Source organism: Chelon labrosus, assembly GCF_963514085.1.
Source record: "Chelon labrosus genome assembly, chromosome: 9".
NCBI lineage: Eukaryota > Metazoa > Chordata > Actinopteri > Mugiliformes > Mugilidae > Chelon > Chelon labrosus.
In genome coordinates this window covers 2135806-2153752 of record NC_140359.1, presented here as the reverse complement: position 1 = coordinate 2153752, position 17947 = coordinate 2135806, and the positions used below count along the sequence as shown (strand labels likewise).

Sequence of the window (17947 nt, the reverse complement as noted above, 5' to 3'; positions counted from 1 at the left end):
GCTGCATCTGTCATAAAACCATATCGGATTAGGATGTGTCAAGACAGCAATAACAAGGCGACCCCTGATTACTCGGCTCAAGACTTCTCTGGACCAAAGTTCACAAGACTTACAAAATAACAGTGTGGCAATGTGAAATGGAAAAGGCTAGGTCTTTCTTCAGAATTGGGAAAACATTTAAATTGCCCAGCAATGAACAAAAAAGAAGGTTTCGGTGTCATTAATGACTTAGATAGTAAATTACCAAGAGGAGGCGATGTAACCTTGGAAAATTTGTTTTAAAAGGAATTAGTCAGAAAAGGAAGGATGAAATCAGAAGAAGACAACTGATGTTTAACTGGAGCCAGTGGCTGTTGAAGAGTATGGTTTACTGAAAACCGTGTCTCCGTTGACCAAACCATAAAAGTCATCAAAACCGGCATTTATAGGTCATATGTTTTTTGTTGTTGTTGTTTCTTTTTTGTCTCTAAAGTTGTACTTTTCTTACTAAAAGCTTTTTCTCGCATTCTGCCATTGTAAAAGAAGAAAAAGTCTGCTTGAAAGAAAACAACGGTAACATGTCAAGTAAGATTTTACATGTGCAGCTATGTGTGGAAATCCTCACAAACATCCTACACTCCCGATAGCAAAGTGTATAAAAATGGTTGGAAATGTATAATGAATGATAACCTACCTTCTCTACTGACGGAGGTGAATGGCATCAAGAGGACAGGAGCAGTCAGCTGTAGGAACGACCTGAATTAAACTTTGCCCTGTGCAAGTCCTCGACTCTTGGACATATCCACCTATAGGGGAGTTGCATGAAGGCAACGCACGTTCCCATATACTCACACCTTGTCCAGACCTACAAAGACTTATGCAATCCTCTGAACACCTGCCTCTGATTCTGCCGCCTCAACCAGTTAAAGGTCCACCAACAAAACTGACCAAAGGTTACGCCTCATGAATGTGGAGAAGACCTGAAACTTGACCCACAAACAGTTTGAAGCTGGTAGAAACCTGCTTTGTTTATATAACAATAGCTAACAGCTGTTGGCATTGACAACAATGGGTACTATTCAGCAAGATTTCAGTCTACTGCACAGCAAGGTGAAAAATATTTGGGCAGGTTGGGGGTGGTGTAATTCAGCCTGTGGACTTGTGAAGATAGTCATTATCAGACAAACATGACGAGGCCTGTCAGAGGAGTAAAGATAAAACTAGATAAGTTCTCTAAGGTTTATGAGAACAGATGAGACTTTGACCCATAAAAGAGTTTTTCAATAGTTTAACAAAACTTGTGCAACTTTTTTCTGCCCTTGACACATTAAGCAAGAAAATGTTTGCAACAGACGCTAAGATGAATTAAATGATTTTTTTTTAAAAAACTCCTTCAACTCTTGTCTTTAAGAACACAAAGGAAGCAATGCACAAAAATCTAACTCTTTATGTGTCACTACCACAGGCCTCGTTACCTCTTTTCTTGGGAGCCATTTATTATCTCATAGCCACGTGCATCTTATAGCCTTGCTCAATGAAGTGAACACTTTTTTCAAAGCAAATATAGGGGAAAGTTTAAGTTTGTTACGCCAGTGCATTGCAGTTACCTTGCTCACGGGCACCAAGGTCACTGAATCATACCACCCAGTCACACCACAGCGTCCCGTCTCTGACCCTCACTGCTACTATCTGGAGGCAAGCCCTCTGTGGAGGTTGTGAATGATTAGTGAGGGGATTTGTCAGTGCCACCAAATCTGTCAGAAACTGGAATACACACAGCATGTGCTGTAGGTAATGAAAAATAGATTTTAAACAGGTTTCTGCTTACATCAGCATTTTACACTTATTATACTGTTCTGTCTGCAGTTTTTATTCTACATGTTGTAAAGTTTTTCTTTCAAACTATAAACTCTTTGAGTAACTGAAAGGTTATAACACGTTAAGTCTGCAGGTGTAAATGTAAATAGATAGATTTTTTTAGTGTCCTTCTTTCTGCTACAGTAGCCAGAGGGTCCAGCCTCGTGCCAACCCCCGAGCCAGCCCGCCTGATCAGCTTCTCCAACCTGGAGAGGTCTGCCTTTGAGGTGCTGAAGGATCTTAACCTCCTCAGGAAGTACATCCTGCTCTGGGCCTTCTTGTACAGCTGCCCCGTGTTGCTTGTCCAGTCCAGCTTGTTGTCAAGCCACAGCCCAAGATATTTAGACAACAAAATCCCTCACCAGGCTCCTGTACTCCTCCTCTTCGTCGTCTCTGATACACCCCATGATGGCCGAGCAGTTTATAAATGGATTTTGGTACAGATGTCCTGCAGGCCTTTTCCAGGAAAGGTCAGCCCACTGAGGAAGATTTTCCACTACCCAAAAGCTTCAATGTCGTATTACTTGAGGTTCTGTAAAATATTAGCATGTAACTTATAAACCGTTTACAAACTCTTTATTAACGGCATCTTGAACCCATAGTAGTCTGATGGTAATAATGATGAAACCATCAGACATCAATCCCAAAGAAGTATAGGTCTTTACTGGAAGAAAACTGAGCAACCTCCAATTGTGCATAGCTGCAATCTGAAACATTTAACCAGTTCAGCTATAGGTTACCTCTCATAAACTAAATAGCCAAGGGCTTGAATCCTAAGAATGAAAGGGTGTGATAGCATAGGTGTAATATCTATTTATGTATATCGTAATTTTTCTATTCTGTATCGATTTTAGGAGAGCTAGCAAAAGAGAAGTTATGCTGAGGAGAGTCGGGGGGCAGATTGTTTTTCTAACTTCTAAACCCATGTAATACACAAGGATACTGTATTTTTTAATGGAATGAAAACCAAGACTTACAAAATCATGCTAAACATCTATATTTTTCCTTCTGTTTTTGAGTTTGGTGTGTGTCAGATGATTTTAAGGCTGATACCAGTTATTGATGGGGAAGCAGTCTAAGATGTGAAAATGTCATTGTGTGACAATGGCTCAGGTTTATATTGTTTTATGTTGTCAACACAATGGCTCTAAAAAACTCAAGACTGTGTGTGCATTTACCCTTTCTGCCCAAATAATCATTTAATGTGAAAACGTAAGAATAGGTCAAACCTTTTTTGCAAATAGGAGACCCAAAAAAATTCTTTGAATATTGCTGCCTATGTCCTCTGGTTTCTTTTACCAACTAAATATTTGATTCAAGATCTCTCTATTAGAAATAGTGTCTTTATTTGCAGTCATATTAATTATAATGTCTTCATTTCATTTTTTGCATTTGTTGATGTCAGTGTATTTACATTTCTTTTTTGATAAACAGATGAAAGGTCATGGAAGTATGCTGGAGATCCAGACAGACACATTAGCACACATTATCCTGGTGGCCACATCATCTGTCTTCCTCCCAGGACGTGGATGTGAAGGTGGTAGACTGACTGAGAACCGTCTTTTCCATCGTTGATTACTGAAAATTCAGAGTGCAGGTAAATAAACGGATGTCAGATTCAGATTACCGTTATGAAGTAAATGAGACAACTTACCCACTCTGTAGCCTTCATTAAGAGATTCTTGCTTTGCCACATTCTTGGCAACAACCAACAAATGTCCTAGAAGCTGCAAGTTAAGGAAAGGAGAGCTGAAGACAGAATTTCCACTGCTTGTGTGCACATTATTAAATTGTAAATGAGCTAGTGGGCCTTCTCAAAGATCAATATTTTGAATTTGACTACACTTAGTGGAAAAGGTAAAGAACTTGAGTCATGGTGGCGGCAGAAAAATGGTCAGACTACATGCTGGAAAAACTTGTCTGAATCGTTATTGCTTCTGTTGTCTGCTGCTACGCTTTAACATTAGATTGGCCTTGCATGTTAATAACACACCATTTATGGGAAGGATATGGTGCGCGTATGCATTACTAGAAGTGAAAGAAATTGCCGCACGAACAAATCATCTCAGAAAAGTGAAAAACATCAGCTGCAACTACTACCGATCAGTGTGAACAGGTCCTGCAGCTAGGTAGTGTCGGTGACAGCAAACAGATTTGAAGGCACTCTTCTTTGTTAACCTACAGCTAAGCTGGGGGCCTGCTGTCATTCCAGCGCTTGTTTGAGGATCTACATGTCTGAAAGTATGTTGACATACCGTTTCCATGCTCCTGGTCTGGGAGTTTTCTTTTAATGATTTAAGTTTGGAATGTTCCAGCTGAGAGAAGCACGATGCTTTATAAAACTATTTGTCTTTTGTCCTGCTGGAAACTGGTCCTGAATATTGATGTGCATGAATCTTTATCTCTATGCTCTCAGGGATGAGTGGAAATAAGAGCCTTTAAATACACCTCTTTAAAAAGAGTGTGTAGTGACTTAAAGAAAACCAAACAAACTTAAAAGCCACTGAGGTGGCGTGCAGGTGTACTTGTTCTGACGCATGTACTGTGATAAATAATGAACAATGTCCAGTGTGTTCTATATAGTTGGATTCGTAATCCATTTATTTTAAGTCACAAATTAAATTCTCACCACGTTGAAAATACCAAAGCACTGTTCCAAATTCACAAACTTAATGCCGCCAGCCATTCTGACGCTCTCCAGTTCACACGGTCAAAAAACTGTTTGCCTCCACACCTAACACACACCTGATTTCCCACACCTGTCACTCAGCTATATGCACTTCCACACTGGTGCTCCCCCTAAGTAAAACCCCGGAATTGCACGCAAACACATGAACACAGTGACCCAAACCAACAAGAAATACAAAATATATATTGGCTTCAACAGAGTGTATGTGAATGTGGCTGGCTTTGTTTTCTATGACAACGTGTCCAAGATGTACTGAGCCTTTCTCACAGTGAACAGCTTACCGCAGCATCATCATCTTTGGCGGCACTTATTCTGGGAATAGGGACCCTTGGAATAACCAGGAAGTGAACAGGGGCCTGTGGGTTGACATCCCTGAATGCCAAACACTGATAAACACACACAAAAAAAACAACATATATGAAAGGTTGAGTTACACAACTTCACTTAATGACAACACGAACATGTTCATTTATCTCTGGACTCCACGTGGACGAGGCCAAATGAGATAAACATGTTTTGAAGCCACTGTTTGTTCACCTTCTCATCTTCATAAATGATATCGGCAGGGATGCTTTTGTCAATCACTTTGGAGAAGATGGTCGGAGCTGGGGAGCCATACTTCTTGCTGGCCTCCTCTGCAAGCTTCACCTCGTCCCTTTTGGTGCAAAGCGGTCTCTGAGGGTCAGTGAGACACACACAGGAAAATGAAAAGCTGACAAAAGTTGTCCCCAGGCAAACAAACTTGGTGTCTCTTGGTGGTGACGCTGGGGCACTGCAGGCTCCCCACAGCCGCCACCACCCGAGCTGCTGCTGTCAACGTGCTCTGCAGCAACCACCGTAAAGAAAATGTTTATGAGAATGACAGCAGGATAATTTATTTTCAGGGCAGCTACCTCGGCTCGACAAACACGGTGTACGCGGCTAAGCTGAGCAGCTCGGGTCCCGACGAACTGTGCCCGCAAAACCTGACGAAAATACATAGCTAGCTTAAAAGGTGACTCAACTTTGAGTCGTAAACAGTTTGGACGAACACTTCCCCCCCCCCGGACCAAAGCGCTGCCCCTTCCGTACTGCGTAATGATGCGTTCAAGTACCCGCAGTATCGTTTTATTTTTTAACTTTTTTTTAAGCAGACTTGAATCAAGAACTCACCAGAATTGCTGCCAGTTTCAAGTACAATACTAAGAAAAGACAGACGTATAAACAAGTATAAAGTTACCGCTTTACCTGAAATCAATTTCATACACAGGAATATGAAGGACGCGAAATATGCTTTACGTGCGAAACTCGCGTTAAATGCCAGCAAAGTGGACACGCTTTCCTAAGGAATTAAGCGCTTAGAAATGGCAATCTACTGTCAATTTATACACCGCGTGCAGTGACCATTTAGGTTCTCTAAACCTTGTTATGGTATCCCTCATGTTGTGATCGCTCAAATTTACAACATTATTGAGAGGTTCCAAAGGAGACATTTATTACGCGTGCAGGGCTTCATTCAAGAGCCTCACCGTTCTGCACTGGTAACCTTGATTAAGTAACCTTTATAAAAGTCAATAAAATAACTATAATTCTACGATATTATAATATTTAACACAATTTCTATATAACGGTAGAAGTTTATACATTTAATACACAGTAATGCATTGCATGCATTTTGTAAAAACATTCTTTTTTTTTTTTTTTTTTTAAGGGGGCGCTGTTGGCGGAGGCTGCTGGTACGTCTGTAAACGTAACAGAAGAAGTGTATGTCATACGGGAAACATGGCGGCCCGCACACGACTGCCCTTGCTGTTCCCCAAAAACTTGCCTCCGTTTAGAAACCAAAAGAGAGTTCACACCGAGGCTGAGGTCAAGGAGCCAGCGTATCCCCCGATACTGCCGTCCCTCACGGCTAAAAGCAAATCTGCCCGGCTGCGACAGAATGATGAACGCATAAAGAAGATATGCGCCTCTCCCGTGCAGGAGAAGCTGTCCCTCCTCACTCGTATCCAGCGGATGAAATTTATGGTTTATCCTCAGACTTTTGCACGGAACGCAGACAGATGGTACCAGCACTTTACCAAGAGCGCATATACCCCGGGCCTACCCGAGAAGTTCTTCCCGGTGGAGGGGAGCTCGCAGTCAGCCGCGGCGGCTCAGACCACCGCAGTGCCTGGCATCGACCGTGATGCGTTCGAGGACATCCGCTCCCTGGTCACTCGTGCTATTTTGCAGGAGCACTGGCATGCGAAGAAACGCAAGACGTTCATGTATAGACAACAAGAGCAGGTGGTCGGACCTCTCCTGAGGAACCTGGTGTCTGGACTCACCTACAGCCTGGCCAAATACAATCCAGTGCTGCCGCTCTCCAGTCTGGGTATGGATGATCAGAGGTGGAATATGTTCACCGAATAAAAGTTCACATTACTGAACGATTTAATACATTAGCTATTCACGAGTTAATGTGTGCCTCACTTGAATAGCAGCTGGTAAACGTGGGGCTAATTTTCCTACTTAATAGTTTGCTAGGAAATGCATTATAATCTATTTACTGATTATATTTTGTAAGTTGTATATCACATATATCTGCAAAGTAAATAACTAAAGTCCTCAAATATGATGTGATGAATTGTTGCGGAGGTGATACATCAAGTAAATACTGAAGTACCTCTGATTTACACTTTCCATTTTCATTTCCAGTCCTTTTGCCATTTCGAAATTTGTCATATTTTGAATGTGGCAGGTAAATTGCCTGCATGTGCCATATTTGTGCTGATTGGTCTCAATAGAGCAGGTTCCTGATCATTTTCTTTCAGTCAACATGCTAAAATAGTACATTTTAATGACAAGCAGCCTTGCATACTATACGTAGAGTACTGAAAGCTTACATTCAATAAAACCTGTTCAGTCACTGCAACACAACGGATGTGAATGAAGGTACGCTCCTCAAGTGTCATTTTTTTGTTTTTCTGTGTCAGATCTCAGTCCGCAGGTGAACTTTTATTGGAGGAGAGGGGAAAGAATCATCCCAAAGGGCCACCGGAGAGGTCGACTGGAGCCGACCAGGTTCCAGATCGATGACCATCCTCACAGCCAGATTAGAATAACTCAGCAGCTTCCACAGGTACAAATCAGACCAGGACAGATTATGTGGCAATAGCTGCAACCCACAGAAAGGGGTTTGAAAGATTGTGGGTTGCATGGTGTTTTTTTAATATTTCATTCCTTTGGTAGTTTCTTGGATTTTAATAGCACTGTTAATTATTGGATGTGGAATTAATGGCAAACCCTGAACCAGAGACTGGAAACAACTCCTGTTTTAGCTTCTTATTGCCATTGAAACACCCCATGGCTGAATTGTTGCTCTGCTATTAGTCTTTGATTCAATTCAATTCAATTATATTTATATAGCGTCAGTAACAATACAAATCATCTCAAGACGCTTTACAACATCCAGTCTGAAACCCCCAGAGTGAGCATGAAGGTGACGGTGGCAAGGAAAAACTCCCTTTTAACAGGAAGAAACCTTGAGCAGAACCCAGCTCATATGGAGGGACCCATCTGCCTAAGGCCAGCCGGGTACAGACAGAAGAAAGAGAGACGAGAACAGCAGGACAAATGAGATAAACGTCCATCTGCCATAGATACATACATCTGACTAAAGCGTACATGTAGAAACTGACGATGATACAAATGCAACATATAGCTGATGACGTTACATGACAGTTGAGAATGTAAGAGGATATAGGAGGAATCACAGGCAGGTTGGAGAATAGTTCATTCAGGTAGGAGTGGATAACTGCAGGAATCCATGAAGACTGGGCAGGCTGATGAGACCACGACAACAGCTGTAGTATGGAGCTCCACAGGAAACGCACAACTCCAGGCCAGAGATACTCACAAGAAGGGGGGGGAAGAGGGGAGGGGAGGGGAGGGGAGGAGAAGGAGGGGGGAGAGGGTTACATTCTATACAGTAATAGCACAGAATTGCATGACTAGTAGTAGATAGGACGTTAGAGGACAAGAGCTCTGTGCCAGAGAAAAGAAAGTGGAGGATGCGAGAGAGGAAAGAGAAGAGAGAAGAGCACATGTGCTCAGTGCATCGTCCCCCAGCAGCCTAGGCCTATAGCAGCATAACTAAGGGGTGGTTTAGTCCATTCCTAACTATAAGCTTGATCAAAAAGGAAAGTCTTAAGCCTGACCTTAAAAATAGAGAGAGTGTCTGCCTCCCGAACCCAAACTGGGAGCTGGTTCCACAGGAGAGGAGCCTGATAACTGAAAGCTCTGCCTCCCATTCTACTTTTTGAAATTCTAGGAACCACAAGTAGGCCTGCACTTTCAGACCGAAGTGATCTGTTGGGCTGATATGGTACAATGAGGTCTTTGATCAAGACAGACTGGTTTGAAAAATGAATAACACCTTATAAATCATGTCTCAGAGTTTATCTTTTTAAAAAGGTTGTCATGCTTTCCATTCATGTTAAGAGACTGTTCTAGTACCAGCATACTTCATTTGCTGTGGTTTAATTTGCCATATTCATTTCTTCTAGTTTGTCCCGATGGAGGCGTCGTATTCAGCAGAAGTCCCAGTGATCACATACGCTCCCAACCTGATGCCAATGTTCAGGAGACAGTACCCCAATAATATCTTCACAGGTAACACAGAGCCAAGAGACGTGTTACATTTCTTCTGTTATAATTAACACTAATTTTGTTGTTCTGGAGCATCCTGTATTAATTTCTTAGTCCAAGCATCATCCTCTCTGCCTTGTTAATAAATATGATCCAGTTGTGCACAGTATCAAGCCATAGAAGTTAAATGGCTAATTGACCTTTGGCTAAGCCCCGCCCTAGAATGTAGATTGACCAATCACAGCCAAGAGAGCTCCCACAGGGGTCCGACACTTTTTCACAGCGCTCCATTGACTTTAACGCAGGCGTCTAATATTTTCAGTCTCGGCAGGCTATACTGTCGGTATATATCCAGGGTATGGATAAGCCCAATGATGTGCGCGCAAAACCCTGTGGAGCTAACCAAAACATCACCGTTACAGCTTAAGTTGCATAGTTGTTGATACGCTAGCACACGCTGAAGAAATACAACGCATACGTGTGTAACGTTAGTCCGTTTGCTTCGTAATAACGATTATAGAAGTGAATAGAGACGCACCCAGCTTTGCATGAACAGTGTTGCTCCTTGATATTGATACCAGAGCCTTATAGATAACCAGAAAACCACAGCCCAGAAGAGAATGTCGGACGTAGCAACAGTAACCAAGGGGGGCGGGGCTTAGCCAAAGGTCAATTGTTCAGTTACCTAGTTGTGCCTTTAGAGGGCGTAAATGTGCCGTTAGTTGATCGGTTAGTCATCTGTAAACAGTCTAACCCAGGGGTGTCAGACATACGGCACATAGGGCAAAACCCGTTGTCCGAGGGTTCAGTCTGTCCTGCGGGATGAATCCACAAAGTGTGAATATGACAAAGAAGACATTAACTGCCATGTTTCAATAAAAGTAACTGCTAGTCCTAATTTGTCCACTAGGGGCTGCTCTGTTTTCCTGAGACCCTTAACTAAACAGCAGATGGCAACTGTGTGCTAAAATTGCACTTACTCTTCTTAAGAAATTTCAGATTATTATTCATAAAATGTTTTCTAGAAGAAAGGAAGTGTGAACATTTTCACCATGTACTTTCCTTCTTTGGACTAAATCAAAATTTGAAGTTGTTGTTAAAGGTCACTAAGCTTTTATGTCAAATTGGGCTGGATGTGGCCCCTGAACTAAAATGAATTTGACACCCCTGGTTACTTGTTGTACTCTAGTCTAGTCTATGGCATGTGTTGAAATTATTCCTTTTGCAAATCTATTACATTACCTAGTTTAGTCCCCAGTTTTCTAACATGAAGTCTAAGGCCTTCATATTTTTGTGCCTTGTATATTTAGAGTTATGTTCTGTCTTCTATCCACAGATCAGTGTCTCTTACTGGCAAATCTACCAGTTGTTTTCTTGGTAATTGTTGGGTCAACGAAATAGCAGAAAAATGAAAAGAGTGGTCTTTACAATTTCCCTGGGTCAGACAAAATGATATCAGATTATTACACCAGTCATATTCATTTTAGAATAGCAGCAAGTTCTAACACTGGAAAAAAAGAATCCATCAGCCATGGAGGCTTCATATTTACTGCAACAGTTGTTTTTGTGTAATCAGTTGGTTGATTAGTTATTACAGTCCTAGACCTCTGTGGTCACATAGAAAATGTTCCATGACGTTGTCATGAACCTCTGCTCTGTCAGCTCATTGTATTCAGCCTGTCCTCTTTGTCTTGCTAACAGGTGCAAAGCTACCAGACCCAGCGTGCTACGGTCACACTCAGTTCCACGTTGTACCCGACCGATACCACAGAGACCGGATGGCTCGGCAGCAGCAGTCCGACCAGGTGGAGGTCTTCCTCAGAGCCAATGCACTCGCCAGCCTCTTCGCCTGGACTGGAGCTCAGGCTATGTACCAGGGTGAGGGACAAGCAGATGCCTCTCTATAAATTTAGATGGTTTGGACATGGGTGAATGGTAAATATATTGGTCGAAGGATGCTGAAGTTAGAGCTGCCAGGCTCCAGGAGGTCTGGAGGAAGACCATAGAGGAGGTTCATGGATGTAGTGAAGGAGGACATGAAGGTAGATGGTGTGAGAGAAGAGGATACAGAGGATAGGGTGAGGTGGAAGCAGATGAATCACTGTGGCGACCCCTGAAGGGATCGCCGAAAGGAAAAGGAGAAGTTAAAGTTTTTATAGTGGAGAGAAGATGTATCTGGTTTTCATGCTTCTCTCTCCTCTCTGTAGGTTTCTGGAACTACGAGGACGTCACCAGGCCCTTTGTGTCCCAGGCTGTGATCACAGACGGCCACTTCTTCTCCTTCTTCTGTTACCAGCTCAACACGGTGGCTCTCTCTGTGGAGGCCGATGCCAACAACCCCAGGAAAAACCTGCTGTGGGGCACTGAGAGCCTGCGACTCTACGAGAGCGTGCAGGACGGAGAGGTGGTGGGTCTGAACGACGACGTGATCAAGCTCCTGATTTCGTTCCTCATGAACCAGCCGTAGGAACGTCTCCCTCGAGGTTTGAAGGATGCAGGAAGTAAGATGGGGAGATGGACATGAGTAAATTTAGTCAGATTGTGTAAAATCAAAAAAGCAGACTAATCTGGGACAAGCTGAACAAATACTCTTCCCACAGAGCTGCTAAAAAGTCACAGGGGGGCATTTTTCTCCAGAATATCTTTCCGTTCACTGACCATAACTGTTGCATTCCTGCTGATCAGTCTGAACAGTTTGGAGCTGATGTAACACTTTATCTGAAGCATTTGCTGCACTTGCCCTGCCAGCCTGTGATGGGGATGCTGTGGCTCTTCTGTGACAGATGCAGCACAGCACAGGCGTTCAGGTTTACAGTAGCTTTTAAACAATCTCTGCATTTAGTCGATTGTTACACCCCTAACCAAAACCTGTTGATCAGCCTCAGCAGCAGCCAGGGAGAGCTAACGGAGCAGCTCCTCTTGTTTTTCTTTTCAAATTCAATCGCACAGACTTGCTGCAACTGAGGATGCACAGACTAGTCACCACCAGAGGCAGTCTGTTACACATTACATGATCAGTGGGTCAGATGAAATGCAGATGTTATTGTGAGGTAATGCAAAAGTTATCAAGAATAAAAATCCCAGCTGTGACTTGGCTCCATACATTGTCACTGTGTTAGTTATATTTATGAAAAAATAAAATCCCTCTTTTCAAATTGACTCGTTTGTTTATCTGTGCTTCGTACTAAAATTTGCATGTTTAAGACATCTTAGACTACACTAGATTAGCACTGTGATCCTGTAATGATGTCGGTTGCTAGAACTAATAATCACAGTAAAGTTTTCATTTTATTTTCACATACAGTGCAGGTTTTGTTCAGGGATAAACATGAGCCCTATTATATTCTTGTACATTAAGATACAGAAACAACATCTGAATATAGGAGGATATATATATTTTTTTTTTTAAGATACTTGTAGGCAGCATGTTTAGACACATCTCACTGTGAGGACAAACTCTAAAAAGTGGCAAAGTCATTGCAAGCACAGTGAAGGGTTAATTGCTTTTTGAGAGTGTAAGGCACTGCTCACAAACCACGATACATGAACGGCAGCGGTAAAGTTGAGGTTTCGGTTGTTTCCAAAAAGACACACTTCCGTTTCAACAGAGAAGTTCAAAATGCAAAGTGACGTGTGAAGATGGTTGCATGATTTCAGTTTCTTCACAGGAACCAAACCCCCGAGTGAACTCTCTGCTGTGTTCTCTGGCATCGTGACAGTATGATGTTTAAAATGTCTTTCAATGAAATGGTTTCAACCAAAAATGTGTGTAAGACTTGATAACTGTAAGAAAATTGCGCTAACACATTTGAAAGTATTATAAGGAAGCGTGAATCTGCTGGATTTCAGCCTTTAAGCTTTGCGCTGTCTCACTGAAGATTGTCCCTCTGGTCCGTTTTCTTCTGCATGTGACCTGACGAAGACATAGAAATTGATTCATTTGCCATGAAAAACTTCAAATATACAAATCAAACCTGAGAAAGAACTTCAGAGGAATTCTCATAGGACTCACAGTGAGTTCTTTTGGTCAGTGCTCATCCCATTTTCTGAGAATAAGAAGGAAAAGTTAAAAACTTCAGAGCAATCAGAAACCTACCAGTAAATGATGCACAAACATATCTAGAAGATTTTCATGGGATGGCACATTTTAATACATTGCGTGCATACTGAGGGAGTTTGAGCTTATACAGTCAATCAGTGAAGAATATGTTGATTTTAATGAAGTTAAAACTATTTAATGAGCAATGAGAGGTAGAGGTAGATCATAACAAACAGGAGCTGCATGTCGTCCGACTACCTGCTGCATTGTTTTTCTTGGATCGAGTCCTCTCGTAGAGCAGAATGGCAACGACAAGGACAGTGACCTCGACCAGGATAGCTATGAAAGGCTTCAGGGGCTCCAGCATGGTGATGACCTTCAGCAGAGGAGGAGAGATATTCAGATTTGTCACTCAAGAAACAGAATCAGTTGACACATGACACACAGATGGACAGACCGACACTATTAGGCTGAAATCGGTGTGCATCAGTGGTTTGTGGTGGAGATATTCTTAACTATAGACAGTAAAATTGCGTAGCTGTGTGGCTTCTTCCCTAGAAGCTAAGCCTCTCAAAACAGACAAATCTGAGAGGTCATGAGTTGATGAATGTGGTTGTGGTTCAGAAACACTGTAAACTTTGATGCTGCTGTATTTTATTCTAAATGCTTATACTGTATCTTGAGGTTTTCATGTCTTAAGTAATCATAGTGGTGATATACAGTACATAAATGTAGTGGAATAAAAACAGATTCCTCTGAAAATCAGTCAAAATTAAAATTGTGCTTAAGTGCAGGATTTGAGTAAATAGTCCCTCATCCACTATACTGACCCTCAGCTCCACTTGGCCCAAGGTGGTACCGATGGCGTACACCGCACCGCAGTAATACAAGCCTCCATCCGCATCCGTCAGGTTGTGCACCTGCAGTCTGGTCTTCCGCTCTTCGATTTTAATTCCATAACGGTGTTGATTTGCATCAGGAAAGATCTGTTCCTATAGAAAGAGGACATCAGTATTAAGCATCAGTGTAAAGGGATCAGAGTCTGTCCACTGTCTGTCATATGACTATTGATACAAATATCCAACAGTAGGCTATAGAAAGTAGTAAACGGTAGTTCTATTTCCACCACTGACAGTTGTGAAATATTATTTGCACATGAATGTATCCTTAACAATAATCAGATGATATATAATATGATATATAATAATATATATCACTTTCACCTGCCATTATTTTGCAGTTCTTCCAGCATCTCTGTACTTTTTACTGAAGGAACACTTTAGATGTAAGACTTTTAACCAGATTTAGACAAAGATCTCAACATTTTCCATCACTGCACTTCATACCAGCACAAGTGTTTACAGAAACCTTACTGGGACCAAAAAGTGAGACCCAGCATGCACCAGTAGTACTGATAAAGGAATAAGCTGTCAGACATATATTTCATAAGTATGACTTTAACCACATGGGCAAATTTGTGGTTAAACCAATGATCAGTGCATCGTAATGGAATATCCATTGATATGATGGGGGATTGAATGAGTGTTAATGTAGAAGTAACACCAATCTAATTTCTAACCACATAAAGATAAAGTTCTGAGCAAATCATTCACCTTATCTGTCGCATTTCCCTTATACCAGTTCCAGGTGTTGGGCTTTGGTTTGGTTTCCTCCATTTTACATTCCATAACCACAGAATCTCCCACATAGCTGACTACCGGCTTATCTCGCACCTCACCGATCTGTGGAACTGGACGAATAGCCAGATGCAGGATAATGGAGACACAGTGGCATAGTTAACACAGTTACACCGTAAAATGGTGATATTCAGTTTTAAAATGCAGCAGGAATTTGACGGGCTGCGCTGCATGGGGAAGGAAGGGATCTGTACCTGCCAGAATAAAATCGAAATTTGTTTCATTTCCAAAAATGCACGAGTAATTTCCGAGATCTTCTTCACTGACAATCGTGACCCTGCAAAGAAAAACAGCTTTTTTACTTGACTAAATCCATAGCAGTGATGCATCATCTAAAGCTGATGAAGTGCTTACACTTGTTTGAGATTGTACTGCTCGTTCTCCCGCTGCACTGAGCGACGACTGCCCTGAATTTCGTTCCCATCTTTTGTCCAGAAGCCAGTTATGTTTGGTAGCTTGTCCTGATTACCAGTCCAGGTGCATTCCAGCGACAGATTGACAGCTTTCAACAGTTCAATTTTCTCAGTGAGACTGTCACCTGTGCATGGAGCGTCAAAATTGAATTCACAAGCGCTCCATGTGACCATACAACACCCATCTTACTATAATGTTGTTTAACATGGTGTTATATTAAAGTTAATAGCATAGTTAAGTTTCCTTAGCAGTCTTAACAGAAGCATCAGGGATGTAAAAAACACATATATAGGGACAAATAAAATCTGGATTGGTGTTTGAAACCGTTACCTTTCAGGACCACACTCTTTACATCTGTTGGCAGAGGAGTGGTGGGACCCAGTGGTGCTGGGGTTGGAGCGGCTGACTCTGATAGGGATTACATGCATAAACAACAATGCATAAAGTTGATATATCCTTAGACATTAACGCAGTATAGTGCCAGCATAATAAAAACATTAGCTAATGAAATTGCCATGTTTAACTTGGTTAAGATGTTACTGATTATTGCTAGGACGTTTCCATGTGGTTGCTATGGTGTTGCCATGGCGTTCACGGTGGATTCTACAGAACTATCTCCACAGACCAATTTGACTTTTAAGGAGAGGATCACGTGACCAGATTATACTCAAACAAATACGGTAGAGTTTTTCATTGGACCACTGGAAAGGCTGACGAGTCAATGGTCCAAAAGAAAACAGATGAACATAGAGACAGTGTCTTCTAAGTACCTAGGCACTTTAAAAGAAAGGCCAAAGCAGACTCTTCCTGACACTGAGGTCCTTCTATGACTCTGTGGAGGTGTCAGCCACCAGAGTGTTACCACAGGTAGGCCTACTTCCTTCCTGCTCCTGTGAGCCTGTACAACCAAGCCTGGCACTGACATTCATTACAGTATATCAATTTGAAACTTATAACGACTTAGACTATTTTAGTTTTTCATGTTTTTTTTGGCTTGGGTGTTTGGTTATAGCATCTGAATGAAATCAAGAGTTTATTTCTGTAACATGACTGTGAGAATGTGAGGATTAAAAAAACAAGCAAAATAAAAACAACAAAACACGCTCAAAATCCTATTCATAGAAATAAAATGCAATGAGGATGAGAAAAATCTGTCTGGTTACTTCCTCTAAAATAAGACAATTGTTGCAATAGTAATGCTGAGACATTTTGTATCTGTCTGAGCCTTTTTTTGTTTTGTTTTGGGTTCTTAAAGATAATTCATCCTCAGTTGAGGCTTCTTCTGAATGATGCTACAAGTATTAAATTAAAGTATTAAATAGTGTTTACTAGGGTGTTGCTAGTTGTTTATTAGGTCGCACTAGGTGTCTGTGACGCCATATACTACTCACTGCATTACTCATTGATTTTGCACTTTTAATAACTGATACTATATATTATTTGTTGTGTCTTTTTATGCCTTTTATGTGTATGTGTAGTGGCAGTGAAGATGAAATCCTGAAGTGGCATGTCCATAAATAGCTCAAGACATTTATTTTGTTGAAATTAGCAGTTCTGTTTTCTGGTTTTGACCTACTGCATTGTACGTCGGTAAAGTTTCCTGTGATGATATAAATTTCCCACCCTGACAAGAATTACTTTGGGGGACATTTACAAATAATAATAATAATAATAATAATAATAATGAAGACAGTAAACAGGGACTACCGGAGATTAGTACATAATGGTGTGGAAATCTTATGACATGTTCTTCTGTCCCTTACAAGGTTACAGGAACATTTGGTGTTAAAAAAAAAAGAAGAGGCAGAACAGAGGTTTAACAGAACAGTCAAAATTAAACCCAAATGTCATTTACTTGTATTGATGTGTCTGCAGGAGACGAGAAGCAGGAGCATCTGAAAAAAGAGCTGCTTCCAGGAGGCTGTCATGGTTTTTGTCCTTGTGTCCGCTCTGCCAGCAGGTTTCTCACTGTCTCTCTGCCTGCTGCAGCGACTAACTGTCCCACTCCTCCTCCTCCTCCTCCTCCTCCTCCCCTCATCTGCACAAGTGACGCAGCCATGAGATCATGCTGCAGCCCGAAGGTGGCTGACTCCATCCATTATTCAATCGCACTGGTTTCATACCTTGATGCTATGTTGCAGTGAGTCTCGTCTTGCAGGAGACATGCTGCAACATGCTGCAACAAACGGCCCTGTTCTTTGAAACAAAATGTTGCACAAACATATTACTGGTGTTGCAGTCTGTGAGCTGCTATGTTGCTACTATGGGGTTTTCCACAAGGTGCACTGTGACGTGTTATATGAGAAGCCCTTGCAGCTGAATGTCTCTTTAACCACTACGTAAAGCATCCCTTGAGTATTTTAAAGCAACAGCTAATATTTCAGTGTTTCCACTTGTGTAATTTCAGTTCTCTTGCCATCCCTACAGAAACAACCCCCATGAGCAGTATTTACAACAACACAGAGTTAAACATGGTCATGTATTTCTTCAGGAATGCACAAGCTAAAAAGTGTGTGCGTGAAATACACCAATAGTTTTCTTCATCGCAATGGGGATGCTTTTTTGCATCATTCCCTATTCACTCATTATTCAATTATTTTTTTCCTGTTATGAAATTGCTGTTCACTTCTTTCTCCCCCAGTGTTTATTCATAAATAGTTT

At 41.6% G+C, this 17947-nt stretch overlaps 3 protein-coding genes across 3 annotated transcripts; 1 reads left to right on the top strand and 2 right to left on the bottom strand.

Annotated features, from left to right (window-relative positions):
- Positions 1-2624: 2624 nt before the first annotated feature.
- Positions 2625-5604, bottom strand: hint2 (histidine triad nucleotide binding protein 2). The gene is made up of 5 exons (XM_084552367.1): positions 5419-5604; positions 5063-5200; positions 4807-4911; positions 3491-3563; positions 2625-3414 (listed from the first exon to the last, which is right to left on the bottom strand). Exons 1-5 carry the CDS (start codon positions 5503-5505, stop codon positions 3323-3325), a joined length of 495 nt encoding a protein of 164 aa, XP_084408493.1. The 5' UTR covers positions 5506-5604; the 3' UTR covers positions 2625-3322.
- A 682-nt stretch (positions 5605-6286) lies between these two features.
- On the top strand, positions 6287-12286 carry mrps30 (mitochondrial ribosomal protein S30; the record flags this gene model as incomplete). The annotated part of the gene is made up of 5 exons (XM_084552364.1): positions 6287-6881; positions 7483-7628; positions 9055-9160; positions 10838-11014; positions 11344-12286. 5 exons carry the CDS (start codon positions 6287-6289, stop codon positions 11601-11603), a joined length of 1284 nt encoding a protein of 427 aa, XP_084408490.1. The 3' UTR covers positions 11604-12286.
- Positions 12287-12347: 61 nt separating this feature from the next.
- emb (embigin) lies at positions 12348-17245 on the bottom strand. The gene is made up of 9 exons (XM_084552365.1): positions 17142-17245; positions 15617-15694; positions 15227-15410; positions 15067-15149; positions 14789-14925; positions 14006-14167; positions 13434-13551; positions 13149-13182; positions 12348-13049 (listed from the first exon to the last, which is right to left on the bottom strand). Exons 1-9 carry the CDS (start codon positions 17212-17214, stop codon positions 12989-12991), a joined length of 930 nt encoding a protein of 309 aa, XP_084408491.1. The 5' UTR covers positions 17215-17245; the 3' UTR covers positions 12348-12988.
- Between the last annotated feature and the right edge of the window lie 702 nt (positions 17246-17947).